The sequence below is a fragment of the Tachysurus fulvidraco genome, chromosome 16 (assembly GCF_022655615.1).
Source record: "Tachysurus fulvidraco isolate hzauxx_2018 chromosome 16, HZAU_PFXX_2.0, whole genome shotgun sequence".
Classification (NCBI taxonomy): Eukaryota; Metazoa; Chordata; class Actinopteri; order Siluriformes; family Bagridae; genus Tachysurus; species Tachysurus fulvidraco.
The window spans coordinates 3765806-3783305 of record NC_062533.1 but is presented as its reverse complement, the minus strand read 5'-3'; the positions used below and the strand labels follow the sequence as shown (position 1 = coordinate 3783305).

The 17500-nt window shown below is 44.6% G+C and overlaps 1 protein-coding gene and 1 long non-coding RNA gene across 14 annotated transcripts in view; one reads left to right on the top strand and one right to left on the bottom strand.

Annotated features, from left to right (window-relative positions):
* fryl (furry homolog, like) overlaps positions 1-17500 on the top strand; it is a 91679-nt gene that overhangs the window by 17050 nt on the left and 57129 nt on the right. For 8 of the 13 annotated variants that reach the window (XR_007138091.1, XM_047801659.1, XM_047801660.1 and 5 more), the window contains exon 3: positions 1871-2201. The exons of 1 other annotated variant lie outside the window; for it this stretch is intronic. Coding sequence is in view for 11 of the 12 variants with exons in the window: in XM_047801659.1 (XP_047657615.1) it covers positions 1988-2201 (214 nt within the window). In the remaining variant the exon portion in view is untranslated. Of the gene's footprint in view, positions 1-1516; positions 2202-11660; positions 11794-17500 lie in introns of those variants that run through there. 4 more of the 13 variants (XM_027163357.2, XM_027163355.2, XM_027163354.2 and 1 more) reach the window with 2 other exon arrangements.
* LOC125139000 lies at positions 11658-16085 on the bottom strand. The gene is made up of 3 exons (XR_007138092.1): positions 12888-16085; positions 12345-12482; positions 11658-11791 (listed from the first exon to the last, which is right to left on the bottom strand). It is a non-coding gene; the product is annotated as an uncharacterized LOC125139000 (long non-coding RNA).

The following is a 17500-nucleotide window of genomic DNA, read 5'->3' as shown; positions in this document are numbered from 1 at the left end:
TTCCTCACAGAGGGTGTGAGCATTTCCTGTGTGTGTGTGTGTGTGTGTGTGTGTGTGTGTGTGGTGTGTGTTGTACATGTACAATTTTATATTCTCATAGTGTCTCTACATAGTCCAGTGCTATTAATGTGGGTTACTGGGTTACTGAATCTGTCTCCTTGTGCAACACAACTTGGGACACACAATGATTCGAACTATTTTGTGGTGTGTGTGTGTGTGTGCGCGTGTGTGCGCGTGTGTGCGCGTGTGTGCGCGTGTGTGCGCGTGTGTGCGCGTGTGTGTGCGCGTGCGAATGTGCATGGTATTTTCATCCTGTTGCCATTCCATGTTGGTCTCTAGATGGTGCTCTGGACCACAGTACCTCATCTAAACTTGAGCGATGAGTGTTGTCTTCATATTTAACAGATAAATATTGACTTCTTTCAAAAGTTTGTTGAACAGCATGTTTTAGGTTTTGTTCTTGCTTCAGGTCTGGAACTTTTACACGACTGGTTTTAATCCTAAACTATTCAGCTGTTTTGTGTGTGTGTGTGTGTGTGTGTGTGTGTGGCTTTATGTAGTCAGCTTGTGTTGTGTTTGTTTTGAACGAGGGTGGGCAGACGGAGTCAGTGGCATTATAACGATGCGTGTTGTCAGCGAAAGCGGAGAACCATTTGAATGTGTAGCAGTGAGTCAGCACAACGAGCTAGTGCCTTCATGTCAAATGCCTCCCAGCATGGACGCAACCTCTGATTCTCTAAATCATATAAAATACTTTTTATCTTCCTTCCCGTCTCTTCTTTAAATCTGTTACCTGATCCGGTGACCGAAATCCGCTCCACGCAGCACGTATCAGAAACGATTCCGAACGTCAGTGTGTATCCTACAAAGGACCTGCTGATAATATGACCTGAACATCTGCTTGTTGTGTGTGTATCTGTGTGTGTATCGAAGCTTCACTCCTAATATCGTACCAGTTAGTGCTCCTAACAAGCAGGTGTGTAAATCTATTAGAGTTGAACTTCCTTGTATTTTTTTTTTGATGTTGTTGGTGTTGTGTTCTGTTTAACAGTTCCTCCTTAACTCATGAGCACGTAATAAACGGAAAAATCAGAGACACGAAAGTAAGCTTGTGAGGTTGAGAGAGTGTGTGTGTGTGTGAGAGAGAGAGAGAGAGAGAGAGAGAGAGAGAGAGAGAGAGGAAATCGCTGTATTGTCTTTGATATGCTCGTCTTCAGCAAGTTATCAGTGTGTGCAGAAGCACTGAAGATGCCACACCCTCCTGCTTTCCCCAAAACAAGGGTGAGTGAGTGTGTGTGTGTGTGTGCGCGCCTTTATCCCCTGAGAAGAAGCATGACTGGGCGTGGCTGGTAGAGCCAGTGTTTTTAACTGGGTGTTGGCCCAGGCACATGTTATCTTCTGTCAAACATGTCCTGACCCCGCCCAGATAGTGCCTGGCACCCGACCTGTGCCACTCCGCCTACCACCATTACATCATCACCCCAGACGAAGCCTTGCGCTCGTTTCTTTATTTGTTTTCCCAACCTGTCTATCCTCTACGGATGTGCAGGTAGCAAGACAAAGGTCCTTCGTAGCAGCAAAGAACAGACGATAAACACGGCCGTAGCCGTGAGGCGTTCCTCTTCCCGTATATGCCTCCTCCTTCTACTCTTTCTTCTCTTTCTTCTGGTGGAAATGGACACCACCGGCCGATAGCCCCTTCTCTGGATATGAGAAACGTGCTCTGGTTTTGTGAATGTCACTGAAGACTAAACACTAATTGTGAAAGTAGAAGTGCTCCATTCGAGTGAGAAACTATAGAAAATGTAGTGTTGCTTCTTTTTTTTTCCTTTTTTTTTCCCTTTTTTTTTTTTTCTTCCCTGTTAAACAGTGTTAAACAGTCACAAGAAGTCTCTTCCTGGATCGAGTGTTGCTGTAGAGCAAGGAGAAGATGAAAGGTCGTGGCTTGTTTACCGTGCATCTGGAGTGAAAGTGCCGCATAGCACACATGGAGTTCCTCAAGAGCCTTGTTCCCACCGTCATCTCCGGGGACGGTGGTGGAGCGCTGGACTCCGGTGGGTTGTTGCCACGGGAAACAGGCCCACGCTTACTAAGGGTAAAGCGTCTTAACTTGCTGTCAATGGGCCCAACCATCGAGGAGGACCACGAGGGGTCGGTCCAAAACAACCGACTTTCTCGACTCATCCGACATCGTGCCAAAGGTATAGAGGACGCGTGACGTACACCTTACAGTATTTTAATATCATTTTAATAAGCAGTAAGCCTTAAAAGTGAAACTAATAGTTAAGCCACAAACTGCTTTGTTTTATTTATTTTTATCATATAAACTAGACGCCAGTTTCCTTTTCGAAACCTTTTTTTACATTTTGGTCCAACACCGAGTACAAAACACGTGTCGACTGTGACGGACAAGTCCCATTTATTCGTTTATTCCATCTGGGATTTCAGGAGGTTTATTTTGGACACGTTTATGTGTGTAAACAAAATTTACTCCATATTTGCATTTGTAGTCTTTTATTTATTAGTTTATGTTGGTATTCGTTATAGAGCTTTGACAGAAGAATGGATTATTTTTTATCATTCATCCTAATTCTAGTTCTTTTTTTTCTTCTTTTTTTTTCTTTTCTTTTTTTTTATGGCATGTAACGTTTGTGAAAAAGATCATAAAGTATACGGAACAAATAGCCACACGTTCTCCCGCAGACACGTAAATTCACCAACTAGATGATTATCACGGTATACACCGTATCACGGTATTATTCCTGATACCGTTAACTGCCCCAAGGCTGATGTAAATCATAAGAATGTATGATCTGTTCATTCGGTCAGATTCTCTTCCAGTGTCATGCTGAGCATTTCTGTTATTTCCGTCCCTCTCTCCGCATTAACACACATTTCTACCAGTAGAACTTTACCTTACCTTAACACCGAAACGTCGGTCGCGGCCGTCGGTCTGTCCGTCGGCTTGGCGACACACGTTCATGTTTATAGCACCGTCGGATAAACGCAGTATGAACTATGGACTTAGATTCGGGAATCCAAATACGCCGGGAAACGAATCAGGATTTTAGTTCCATGTGTGTTAAGTGCTTAAAAACCATAACATGCTTTATAAAGTTGATGGCTCGACATTGTGCAAACATCTTTGTATAGAAGCTTGCCTGCCCCGACATGCACACTGTGTGTGTGTATGTGTGTGTGTGTTTATGCTCATGTCTGTGGCTGATCCCCACCTTGCCTCAGTATCTTCTATAAAGAAACAGAATCTAGACCCTGATCTACAGGTTTTGGAAGCTGCCTAGCGGCTTTAATAACGAGGCCAACGAGACTCGCCTACGTCTCTCACTTCTATAGCTGAGTGCACACCACATACAAACACAACCTCTCTTAATGAACAGGGTCGTTCTTACAGATTTAAAACCACAGAAAGGTCCCGTCGGTCGATGACCCTGTGACCCGGCCGTCTTGATCGACTCATGACCGATCACGTTCCCCGACACGGAGCTGTGAAACACCTGCGTCTGAAATATAACCAACAAATCATTTAGTTTAGTTTAGAGTGCTAGTCTCTGAGTGGAGTTTGTTCGGTCGACATTTAACCCTTCGATGTATACCGAGAAGGAAATACTCATGTTTGTGCAAACCGTCGTCCTGTCACATCAAGGCGGTGTTTATCTTCCTTCCATCGGTGCTGTTTATCGTGGAAAAAGTCCAGTTCATTCACTTGTCGAATATCGCTTTATTGTTTCACTTGTAGACTTTATAAGAAGCGTTAGCCATCAGGCAGCGTGTCGTTAGCATGGCGTCCATCCGAGAAGGCTTTATTAAACCGCGTTAATAACCGAGGCACTTCGGTAGAGTTGAAGCAGACTGTGGAAAGTCTTGGAGTTAGAATGAGATAATATCAATTAACCACATGTTCAACGTTCACCACCATCTTCGGAGCTCAACGTGCATACGATCAGAGCTGTTGGACTGCCTGTGAGCAGAAATGAAAAAGATTTCATACGACAGAGAACGTCGGCAGCCGCACCTTCTTCCAAATCATTTCGCACCACACCTACATGTCTGCTGCATCTGGTTTCCTTTTTTCTGTCTCTCTGATATCTTTTTTCTGCTCTCTGTAGCTAAAAACAGACACAAAGCTCCGTGTAGCTGCATCGCCGAAGCCTCCGTTTGCTTAAAAGGTTCATTTGGCCTTCATTTATGCAAGAATTTGAACACAGGTTTTTATCGCGGTACCTCACGTTGTTGGTCTCAAGGTTCGATGAGATTTCCGAGATGCTGTTCCGCTCACCGTGGACGTGTAGAGTTACAGTAGACGTCCTCCGATCTCTCGTCAACAAGGGCTTTGTTTGTTTGCTTGTTTTTCTCTTGCACACGCGACTGTTACTCACAGGATGTTTTTTGGTTTTGTTTTTTTCATTCTGAAACTAGCACCGAAAATCGGGCCAATATGACCGTAATCACATACAGAAACTGTCCCAGTTTCCCAGCATCAAACGACAGCGTGGCAACGATCGAAATCACAAAAACTATAAATAAATAACAGACACCTGACGAGTTCTGACATGCCGCACACACACAGCTTTGCAAGAGGTTTTGCGTTTAGGCAAATGCATCAGTTTTACTATTGCAGTTATTTTTTTTTTTTAGCTATAGCCTAACAGCACGCTGGGGCTCGGTAACTTTTTAAAGTTAACTTAAGACCAAATGGACATTATTTTTGGTAGACAGTGTACATTTTGTGAATGCGAATGCACGCAAAGTCTCAGGTGGCTCCACTATATGAATCATGTCTCTGTGAATGATTCAGCGAGGTCAAGCGTATCTACGGGACGGCATCTCAAGCGTATCTGTAATCCGTCACACCAGACGATATTAAAGGGTCGTCTACTAGACCATACGCGAAACAGCTAGTATGTACAAATGTGGCATTTCACTGCCATTCTAAGCCACCGACGTCTCTGAGAACTTTCGCAATCCACAGAGGATTTTGACGACAGTCAGGTTTCCAGCTGATCAAATTCCTCTCGTCACATAGCCTGTAGTGTGGCTAGCTTTAAATCTATTCATGTTACAGGCTTTGTATTTGAAAATGCTCGCTTCATCAATCACTTCGTCAAAGATTTCCTCCATCTTGTTTGCTTTCATCTGTTTATTAATCTGTCCCCATTGTTCGAGAACCTTCAAACAGCCAAAGACTTCCTAGTGTTATTGAAAGTCTCGAGCGGTTCAGAAGTTCTCAGGCATTTCTCAGAAGCCCTTCTGACACAACAGCGTCTTATCTGTGTTCCTCAGCCAGCAGGGATGGAATGGGATGAAGCGTCTTTGTGTTTTCTGTACGAGTTCTGGTCTGCGCTGGTTTTAAGTTGTCCGTGAGCATCACAAACGATGTGTTCGACTAGTCAGGAGATCACGGAGTTCTAATCCCCACAACGTTCCCAGCCGTCCGTAGGCAAGAAACAAAGGACACCATGTTGTCTGTGCTATCTGAGCGGGAGGGCCGTGCTCTCTCTCTCTCTCTCTCTCTCTCTCTCTCTCTCTCTCTCTCTCTCTCTCCCCCCCTTGTCAATCACAGCGACATTGGCCAATTGTGGCAGGCTGTGGGGTCACGTGTGCAGGAGAGGGCAGAGAGCACTAGTGTTACACAGCCCTGTGATGCAGCGTGAGCAGCAGAATTTTTAAAGATACAGTGCGCTCGCTTCACGTGTCTCCGGCTGCTTGGGGAGAATTGATTAGGGGGTAAATAGGGATCATTTGCAAGTCTGCGCGTAAACCGTGACACATCCAGCATTAGCCAGGTATGGTGTAGCAGAGCGAGTGATGCTGTGGATGTTGTTTTTTTTGCACTTGTGTAGAGAAGGTCACTAGGACTGCGGAGCTATAAGAGCCAAACTGTATAATAAGCAGTTACGCTATAATATGGCGAGGAGGAGTGAAGACTTGCGAATGCAACACCACAGTATAATATCCCATAATATCCCAGGTGGTGAATAATCCGTGAACAGGAAGTCATTTGGGATTTTACACTTTAGAACTGTCTTCATCCCATTTAACAGAATAGTATTATAATGCGAGAAATGTTGGTGAATGGGGGGACACGGTGGCTTAGTGGTTAGCATGTTCGCCTCACACCTCCAGGGTTGGGGGTTCGATTCCCGCCTTGTGTGTGTGGAGTTTGCATGTTCTCCCCGTGCCTCGGGGGTTTCCTCCGGGTACTCCGGTTTCCTCCTCTGGTCCAAAGACATGCATGGTAGGTTGATTGGCATCTCTGGGAAATTGTGCATAGTGTGTGTGTGTGTGTGTGTGTGTGTGTGTGTGTGTGTGTGCCATGCGATGGGTTGGCACTCCGTCCAGGGTGTATCCTGCCTCGATGCCCGATGACGCCTGAGATAGGCACAGGCTCCCCGTGACCCGAGAAGTTCGGATAAGCGGTAGAAAATGAATGACACAAATTCTATTTAAGCTTTACATACCACGGATGGATGGATTATGTTCAGATAAATTCATTAATGCAAATAGTAATAAATGAATACTAACAGTATTTATAAATAATCTTATTCATGTAATAGGATTCAGGCTGATTAGCATTTAAAATATTTGCTTTGCAAAATATTTCCTTTTCAGCTTCTGTCTCTGAATGTTGGTTCTTGATGTACAGTTGTATCCGTGTGTGTACGTGTGTGTGTACGTGCAGTGCTGACAGGTGCGCTTGTTTCCTGCAAGGTGTGCAGCATTCATAGCGCTGATGAAGTCACCTAGAGTCATTGATGTGATCAGTGGCAGTGCGGCGGTGCGGTGATGAGAGCGGCGCTTCTGTGTGAGCTCGGTAACAGAGCTGCTGCTGCTCGTCACAGCACATCTGGAGGGCGTGTCGGCAAACGAGTCGAATAAGACTCTGAAACCCAGTGAAGGAAACATAGGTCAACGAACCGGTGAGCGTAGCTGCACCGAGGGGTTTTAACGATGACTAGGTTTGATACGAGAACGCGGCACAGAGAAAGCGTGTGCAGTGCTGGGAGTTACATCATGAGGACACTTCCCTGCTTTGTCCTGAGGAAAGCAGAATGACTTTGCAGGGTTAAATCACAGATTGTATTGATTTGTGCTCTGTTCTCATTCAACTGAGCCACACCAAATTCTCTCTCTCTCTCGCTCTAGAGCGCGTATCTGATTCTGGAGATCGTATCTCTGCTCGAGCGGCTTAGACCTCTCTCTCCTCTCTCTATCTCTCTGTGTCTCTGCTCCCCCCCTCTCTCTGGGTCTCTGATCTCTCTCTCCTCTCTCTCCTCGCTCTCGCTCTCTCTCTCTCTGCACTCTCTCGGTGCCTTTCTCTCTTCTACTCTCTCTTTCTCTCTCTCTCTCTCTCTCTGTCTCTCTGTCTCTGTCTCTCTCTCTGTCTCTCTCTGTGTCTCTGTCTCTCTCTGTCTCTCTCTCTCTCTCTCTCTCTCTCTCTCTCTCTCTCTCTCTCTCTCTCCCCCCCCCCGCTCAGTCCAGGAAATGCACTCTCATGGGGGGGGTGTGGGGTGAAAGCCCTTTCACAGACATCATGGAGACACCAGAGTCAGTTTTCAATCAAACGAGGCGTGGTTCACCCTTCAGCCCAGCGCTCTTAGCCTGAGTACCGACGACAGCCCCGGCACGTGACAGTCAACGCGTAATACATGTCATTATTCTGTACTTAAAATGTCTCTGTAGAACGTAACGTATGTGTCGTTGGAAACATTCTTCATCAGCTTTCTGTAATGCAGCTGTTTGAACAGCAGAGATTTCAATCTGCACCACTCAGTTAAAATATACAGAGAGCACACACTGGTCACGTGACCTCAATCTTTTATGGAGATCCTGCGGGAATCATCCGAAGTCTGAAAGCTCGATAGCTCCGGATGCTGTGATCAGTTCTATGTTATACGGTTACACGACTGTGTTATAACCATTACAAAGAGCTCTCATCACCAAACCCCCCCTGCCGCCATGATGTCATTTCTCAGGCCGTAATCGTATATATTTATTTATTTTGCCGATAGAGACTCTGTGGTACATTTTAGTTTACAGTGTTACATCTCAGTTTTTTAGAAATGTAGAATTTTTGTTTTGTAAAGACAAAAAAAACAACAGATTGCTCACAAAGTAGGTCAATAGATTGAGCTCTGCATCCACATCATCTTCATCAACATCATCATCTTCCCTTACATCAGGACATGTGCCCATTACCCGGAGTTACTCGTGTCTACACAATGAAAGCTTTTCATCATGTTCACTAAGAATCGTTGCGAGCAAACCGAGATTCAGACAGAACGGAAGAAGTCTGAAGACGTCGGGTTAAAAGGTCGCACAAAACTAATAAGGACAATAAGAAGGTTCTCGTTAATGGTGATCGCTAATTTGGCTGAAATTAGAAGGAAATTTGAAAGCATTGAGTTTGTTTTTATTATGGAGAATGCAAGAGACTTGTAGCTTTGGTCAGTTTTTGTCACTTTTGTTGGTGTGTGTGTGTGTGTGTGTGTGTGTGTGTGTGTGTGTGTGTGTGTGTGTGTGTGTGTGTGTGTGTGTGAAAGCGCATTGCTCTGTCACCTGTCACCCTGTGCGCTCTCAACAGCTTTAGCTTATTGACAGAAGAGCAGTGTTCCAGGAGCCACAAGCAGGATCTTACTGTTTATCCCCAAACACTCGGAGGGAGGGAGGGAGGGTGTGAGAGAGAGAGAGGGAGAGAGGTAGATAATGCTTGCAGTATGACCTTAGCCATGTTGCCTGCTTTAAAGGGCAGAATCACTCAGGATTAGAGGGCTGGTCATTTACAGGGGGATGTGACAGCGAAGGCTAGATTGGCCACATTTGATAAACCTGCGCATACTTTTTTATTTCTTCTTCTGTTTTTTTAATATGATGAAATTTATATTGGTGTGTGTGTGTGTGTGTGTGTGTGTGTGTGTGTGTGTAAATATATATGTTTTCTCACTGGAGATGTGATGATGAATCAAACTATTGGAAACAGTTGTCTATGTTTCATTCAATTCACCAAGAAGCTGTGTAAAGCCTGGATAAATATACTGAAGCCAGGTTCCCGTGTTTGTGTGTGTGTGTGTGTGTGTGTGTGTATGTTTGTGTTTGTGTGTGTGGTGTTGTGGAGTGTGTGGTATGTAGGTGTGAGTGTGTGTGAGGAGGTATATGTGTGTGTGTAGTGTGTGTGTATGTTTGTGGTGTGTGTGTGTGGTATGTAGTGTGTGTGGGGGGTGTGGGTGTGGGTGTGTGTGTGTGTGTGGGTGTGTGGGTGTGTATGTGGATGGGTGTAGTAGTATGTAGATGGTGTGGTTGGGTGTGTGTGTGGGTGTGTGTGTATGTGGGTGTGTATGTGTGTGTGTGGGTGTAGTGTGTGTGTATATGTGTGTGGAGTGGGTGTGTTGTGTGTGTTGTGTGTGTATGTATGTGTGTGTAGGTTGTGTGGTGTGTGTGTGTGTGTGTGTGTGTTTGTGTGTGTGTGTGTGTGTATGTTTGGGTGTGTGTGTATGTTTGGGTGTGTGTTTGTGTGTGTATGTGTGTGTGTATGTATGTATGTGTGTGTGTTTGTGTGTGTGTGTGTGTGTATGTTTGGGTGTGTGTGTATGTTTGGGTGTGTGTGTATGTTTGGGTGTGTGTTTGTGTGTGTATGTGTGTGTGTGTGTGTGTGTGTGTGTGTGTGTGTTGTGAAAGCCCAGTTCGTCAGTGCTGTTGTGGTGCAGCGTCTGAACCACAATGCAGGTCTTTGTGCAGTGTGTTTGTTTACAATGATGCCCTCCTGCTTTGCATAACTCCACAAGGGAGGGCCGGTCATGTGATGGAGAGAATGTGAGGAGAGAGAGAAAGAGAGAGAGAGAGAGCATAGAAAAGAGAGCAGTGCTATTAAATGGACTATCAGTGCTTCTGTGTTTGGGCCTTATTATTTCTCCTCTCAGGCCTCGAGCTGGATGATGTCATGCCCTTTGGGATCAGTGCTAGAAGGGAATGGGTGAGAAGTTGTGCTGGGGTTAGCAACATTCTCCATTTCCGCTTGGGAATCAAGTCTAAACGGTTCATCTGTAGGTTGGAGGAAAGTCAAAGGGTCATGCATAGAGGATGTAGATGTTGAAGGTGGCGCCAGTGATGTTTCATTCACAACCCTTTCAGCTCACAGACTCTCAATTAATTATGCACCCAGATCAAATCTCTGCTCTCTCTGGTGTCTGTCAAGGGTCTGTACACAGGAAGAGGAGTGCGTGATGCAAACCATCCGGACACGACGCTGCTCACCGCTCCTATTACCTTTCTCCAGAGAATGCTAGCGTTCGTTTCACCGCAATCGTTTGTGATCTCAGTAACAAAACGTATCGTTCAGTCACACGCAAGCGTCTGAATCCATCAAGCACAAAGACTTGATACTGAGTGTTTTGGAGGACGTACAAGCACCGAAGAGTCTTTATGATTACAGCAGAAATCTGCAGTTTCCCATGAGATTATCCTTCGCAGCAAGAAGGAGCCTGTGCTGCCGAGGTGCAGCGTGTTGCGGGATCCACGTGGGACGCTGCGTTACAGCAGAAGTCCAGTTGCAGGCGTGAAGCGAGCACGCAAACTACCAGGCGCTTATCTGCTATACGGTACATACCAAGTGTGTAAAAATTTCCAGAACTTTTTATGGTTCGGGGGGGACATCAATTGCTATTTTATTTTATTTATTTATTATAATTATTATTTTTTAGAAAACTGACATCCTGTTTAGAATGGAAAAGAACTGAGGGAGCAGTGGGTGAGTGGGTGGGTCGGAATGCATCTTGGTTTGTGTTTCTTTCTTTTTCTTTTTTTATGTCCTGAACATAAGTGTGTTGTGACGAGAATAAAACAACTAAGCTTTTGCATGAATGACTTTTTTTTGCGTCATCATGCGCTCTCTCTCTCTCTCTCTGTCTCTCTCTGTTTCTCTCGTCCTCTCCCACCCCGTTGCGCTGCAGTCAGGGATGACGCATCAGCATCAGCGTGCCGAACACAGGACGTGTGCTTTGCCTCAGACTCGTAGCCGGCTCAAGAGAGCGGAAAGAATAGCGAAGGCGCAGGAGCCGTTCTGTTTCTGTTAAGCGCTGGAGAGAAGCCAGTGAGCGTTCGCAGCGTGCTCATGACATCACTCTCTCCTCCTCCCCTCCCATCCCCTCATTGAGCCATTGAAACGAGCGCTTCATTTATTTATTTATTTCTTGCTTGCTTTCTTTCTTTCTTTTTTTTTTATACAAGTGCCTAAGAGAGAGTGCTAGCCAGCAGGAGGATGGGGAGGGGCTGACTGGGAGCGAATGGAGAGGGAGAGTAGTGTGTGTTTTGTTGAGCAGCAGAGGTCTGCGCACACAGGAAGAGAAAGGCGCGCGGAATATCGCTGCTCTCTGCCGTTCAGCACCCGTCACAATGTCTCTCTCGCACTGAAACGCACGCGACAAACTTTCCTCTGGATCTGGTATTCCTCGGCTTTTGTGTTCACTGAAAGCACGCAGTTCCATCGTCAGGGTTTTCTCTTCATGTTCATTCAGCCTTGTGTGTGAGTGTTGAGCAGCATGGTTCCTAGTGGCCTACAAAATGAACAGCCAACACACACACCTTGCTGCAGAAGTGCGCGCGCGTCTGACGTACTACTGGGGTGACGAAGCGAGGCTCAGACCCGCAGGAGACGAACGGGGACTCGTGCGAGTTGTGTTTTTACTCGACACCTCTGCGGTTACGTCATGTTGAGTCTGCAGGATTCCGTTTTCTTTGAGATCAGCATCAAATCTCTTCTCAAGTCATGGAGTGGGAACTGTGAGTACCAGGAAGAAATGCGCACACACACACACACACACACACACACACACACACACACACACACACACACAGGGTTCCAGAAGTTCTGAGTGCATGCAAACTTGATGAGCAATAACTAAGTTAAAGTGTGTGTGTGTGTGTGTGTGTCTGTTCCTTTATATTGTGCAGTGTGACAGACATGCGTGCACGCGCGCGCACACACACACACACACACACACACACACACACACACACACACACACACACACACACACAATCTTATCTAGTAAACAAATGCTTGTCACTCTGCTTTCTAGTGCTTTGATACTTGGGCTAATGTGCACAGGACTATTACACAGTGTGTCGTTTTACAAGATAACATTGTCCTTGTATCACACACACACACAGATGCGACCCAAGCACGCACATCAGAACAACGCTCGCTTTGATATGACCAAGTGATCGCTCTCTCACTTTTTAAAGCAGGGATTGGAGCTTTAGATGAAATAGTTTTTGTAGTATTTAGGGCCGGGTCTGCCTCAGCGTGAGTGTTTTTAGGCACAGCTCACCTCAGACCGAGGTTTGTTTCTTCCAACTGAGTCACAAAACCAAACAGACATGACTCAGAAGGAAGTACATAGTGTAGCAGCGTCCAATCGTGTAAACATCCATCATCTCCAGAGATCAGTGTTAAGCTCATGACGGCACTGAAATGGAGTAGGCAAGAAGTCAACGTGGTTATAATACATAATAATAAATAAATAAATAAATAAAAATAAATTCACACTGGAGTCACAAACCCATGCTGTAGACTGCTGTAAGGTGTGTGTGTGTGTGTGTGTGTGTGTGTGTGTGTGTGTGTGTGTGTGTGTGTGTGTGTGTGTGGTGAAACAATGAAAGGAAACATTAGAAACCCCAGTGGATTTTTCCCAAATCCACTTTCACATATATCTATTGCTGCATTGCTGAAAAGTGTCAGATTTATGTGGGTTAGAGGTCAGATGACTGCGTTCGGTTTTGTTAGCCTGTTAGGTTCGTTTAAGGATAAATGCATTTCACAGCAACGTCATCGATACGGACCTGTAATGCCCGAGCACATCACACCTACCTACCGGTATAACCGTACACAGGTCAGGAGAACAACACAAGTGATTTCATCTTCCCTCTGAAATAACACACAGTGGTTTTTATACGTGACTGCGACTGACATCAAGCGCAGCATGCAGGTGTTGATCCCAAAACGTGTCAAACACCCCAACCCCCCCGGGTTTGTTGACAACCCTCCCCTAACGCTCCCTTTTGATTAGCTTAACTTTGTAGACTATTAAGTAAGAATGCTTTGAGGGGGTTATGTAGGTTTAGAATCAGAATTAAGAATAGTATTAGATTGAAAACAATTTGTCTTTACTGTCGTCTGTGAGTGCAGGACAACACGGGAATGTGAAAGGTTGCCAGATCGGAACTTTTTATGGAGTAAAACCCTGCTTTAGTGTCATTCAGACGGATTGTCATTTTTGGGGGGGGGCCAAACACTCGGTTCTCTTCTCCTTCAAATCTGATCATCCTGACCAACCATAAGACATGAAACAGGGTCAAGGTGGCCTCGAGGTGGCGTTATAGACAAGTGTTTTAGGTCTTGGCTCGTGTCTAAGAAACCACAAATCCTTCAATGAAAATGATCAACTGAAATGATGTTTTATTCTCTGGGTTCTCCTAAGCAAAGAAAGCCTCACGAGACATCTTGCTCCCCAAACTGAGATTCGTAGCTAATCTGTATCCTAAACAAATCCCCACGGTGGAGAACTTGTCTAAGGATATTTGTTCATTGGTTTGGTGGCTCAAGCAGTTAAGGCACTGGGTTGTTGAACAGAGGATCAGGGTTCAAGCCTCAGCATTGCCAAGCTGCCACTGTTGGGCCCTTGAGCTCCAGGGATGCTGTATCATGACTGAACCTGTGCTCAAGGCTTTGAAGGTTCTCCAAACTTTACAAAGCAAACTAAATAAATCACTTTACATTTTTAATACTCTGTTCTAGGGCTGGGGATTATGATCAGAGCAAAATATGTTGAAATGTAATATATTTTTTCTCCTGGTCCTTATTTTATACGGGTCATTAAAAAATATCAATAATTATCGATATCGACCGATATGAAACGCCGATATCGTGATACAGTTTTCAGCCATATCGCCCAGCCCTAATCTGTTCACAGGCAGACAGTCAAAACACACAGGCGTTTTCACCTCGAGCTTTAATCTCATCTCTTGTGAACAAAGGATGAACTGAGAGTTTCATTTGAAATGAAGATTTTTTTTTTTGTTTTTGTTAATAATGTTGAAGCCTGTTACAATAATAATGAGGAGGAGGAAGAGGAGGAGGAGGAGGGTTATCCGGAATAAAGGTGGAAAATAAAGCCAGCGGCTGATGTGCTGACGTCACGGTCTGTACTGCGTCACAGCTAGTCGACACTCTGTTTCTCTCCTTAGCTTCCACCTGGAGGATTATTTTAGATGTGTATGAAACTTTTTTTTTTTTTTTTTTTTTTAAATCATTTGATTTTTGGAACAATACATCAGATGAACCGGAATAGTGGCTTTGTGTTTTTGTATTCTGTATTTTTGTATGCTGTGAATTTGTATTCTGCATTTCGCTTCAAAATACTCTTTGCTGCTCAAATGGAAAGCACATTGTTATACTTTTATAATAGTTTTGTGTGTGTGTGTGTGTGTGTGTGTGTGTGTTTTACAGAACCTGTACATGAGCTGAGCAAAATGCTAGTGCTAATAAATCGTTCATGTCCCTTTCATTTAGAGAACAAAAGTGATTCGCATCTCTGATTCGCAGTCCGTCTTTAAATAGCTGAATGTAACCTGATATTATGATGATGGGACGTGTGTGTGTGTGTGTGTGTGTGTGTGTGTGTACTCTAGGACATCTTGTTCAGTCTAGAGGTGTGTGCACAGCTGTCCTTTAATCCCGCTCCCTCAGACACTCTTCTCTTGACCACTTTCTTTTTTCTCTTTTTTTTTCTCTCTTTATTTTCCTTCGGACCTTCTCGAGGCAGACCTCGTGCTCGCTTCAGGTCACCACGTTATCTAACGCAAGGTCACTCGTCATACAAAACACAAACGCTAGAAGTTCTCTCCAAAATCTTAAGCTACAGCAGTTATATTTATAGTGCGTCATCGAAATCATCCCGAACCAACAGGAAAAAGAGCGTTTCCGTCATTTCTGCTTTTAGGGGTAATAATAAAATCAGCTGTGCGGCTGAGAACTGCCTCGGATCACAAATGGGGAGGAAATAAACAAACAATCAATCAAACATAAATAAATAAATAAATAAAATCGGTAGATATTTTTAAGCTAGTTTTTAAATTATCATCAGCATTAACATGATCTAAAAAAATGTGTGAAATTTTACACTTCATTGTTTAATTTATTATTATTTTTTTTTTAGATCAAATTCTTTTTTTTCCCTCTTTCAGCTGAAAACCGAATGGAGGTTGTTTTCATCAGCATTAATGAATGGTGTTAATTATATACTTTACGGTTAACAGACATTTTTCAGGATAAAACCGTATCCCGGACGGAAAGCGGGCGGGCCCGTGTGAGTCGAGGGGGAAAGGTGGCGGGGCTTCCCGAAAGCGTCGATTTATTATATATTATAATCTGATATAATGACTTAAATGCCTGTGCATATCAATCCAGATCGAGAGCAATAAGCCACTGTGGTAGCGTCAGGCTTGCCGATGCTCCGTGATCCGAATAAACCTCACTGGGTATCATAAACTTACACAAGCCTATAGATCAGTACTGTATATAAAGCAGTGTTGCTAAGCTGAAAATATCTCATCAAATTAGTCATGGCTCAGAGAGCAGAGGGAAAGACTCCCTGTGCATCATCAGATCCTCTGCTCATTGTAGCTCATGATGGGAGAAGAAAAGTCCACTAGATTTATGCTTTTCATTATTTATTGCCATTCATCTCGGGTCATATTTTTTTGGAGTCGGCTGCGAGTCAGTGCGCTCTCTTGTGCTTGTAGTCATTTTCATTGTTAACTAATGTACATGGACCAAATCTCAGTAGTAGCTACGAGTATTAATGCTAGTTTGAAGCCGCTATAATGTGTGTAGTAAGAAAAAATGTGTACGCTGTTTTCCGAATGTTAAACGAAGTCAAAGGGAACGCATGGCACCAGGATGCACCGTGGGAAGGCGGCGGAGGCGGCGCGATGCTTCGGGCGATGTTCTGCTGGGAAACTTTTGGCTCCTGCCATGCATGTGGATGTTATTTTGACGCGTACCAACTTACCTAACCATTGTCGCAGACCATGTACGCCCTTTCATGGAAACGGTATTCCCTGATGGCTGTGGCCTCTTTCAGCAAGATAATGCGCCCTGCCTTAAAGTAAAAATGGCTCAGGGATGGTTAAAGGCTTACAGATAACCGGACTTGCCGCTAACATCTTGGTGCCAGGTACCACAGCATACCTTCAGGGGTCCAGTGAAGTTTCCTGTCTCGATTGGTCAAAAGGGGGATCGACGCAATATTAGGAAGGTGGTCATAATATCATGCCTGATCAGTCTATTTATATATATTTATATGCTCTGTAGATAACAAACAAATGTTCAGATTCATGTTACACAAGCAAAACATAGTTGATAGCTTATTAATCAAGGTGAGGTTTTGGGGTGTGTGTGTGCGCACGCGTGTGTGTGTGTGTGCGCACACACGTCAGTGTGAATAATGCTGTGTGTTTTGTAAGCGCAGCTAAAAAAACCTTCCTCAGAGTGATCAGTCAGTCTTCTGTCACGTCTGCTCACTGATGAAACACAAGCCTGTGTGTGTTGTTCTCTGTGTGTGTGTTGCTGGGTGTGATCCTTCAGCTTTCCTCTTCTGACAAACCCATAAAGCTTTATAGGACTTTCTTTAGCATTCTCTCATTGTGTGTGTGTGTGTGTGTGTGTGTCTGTGTGTGTGTGTTTCTCTCTCACAACTGTCCCAGCAACCTAGGGCAAAGGCGGACAGGGATTTCCTCAACCAGGGGAGAGCTAGACATGTGACTCACGTTCTCTCGCTTTAGCTTGTGTTCTGCGCACACACACACACACACACACACACACACACACACACACACTGTAAGACCTTGAGGAAAGTTTCTCATGAGGTAATTTAAATGTGTTATATACACATACAGAACAATAGGTGCAGAAGAAGTTCAGAAAACAGATAAAACAGCCGAGACCAGGCTGCGTACGGCTGTGGTGTTTTGTGCAGAAGCATCTGTAGAACCGCCTCATTAGTACGGTTCTAGAGCTGCACGATCCACTGACAGGCTGCTGCTCCACCTCTTTCTACATGTAGGCATTTTATTTAAGCAGGAAGCAGGAGATGATATTTGCCTGGAATGCTGTTCAGAGAGAGAGAGAGGTCTTTTTCACCTATTTCCATGGAAGCAAACAAGTCGGAACGGCTCTTACATCAAGCCTGTTTAAACACACGCACACACACACACGCACGCACACACACACAGATGTATTGACCGCTGGAGAATTGTGGTGTGCAGGAAGTGACAAGCTCTGTGTGTGTATGTTTGTGTATCCAGGGATCTCTGACTGTTATGATCGTATGTAGACTTTTAGCTGGTCTCCATGAGGAAAGCTTTTAACACCACTAACACTAATAGTGTCATGATGTTTCCTTCTGATTTCTGAGGTGAAGGTTAC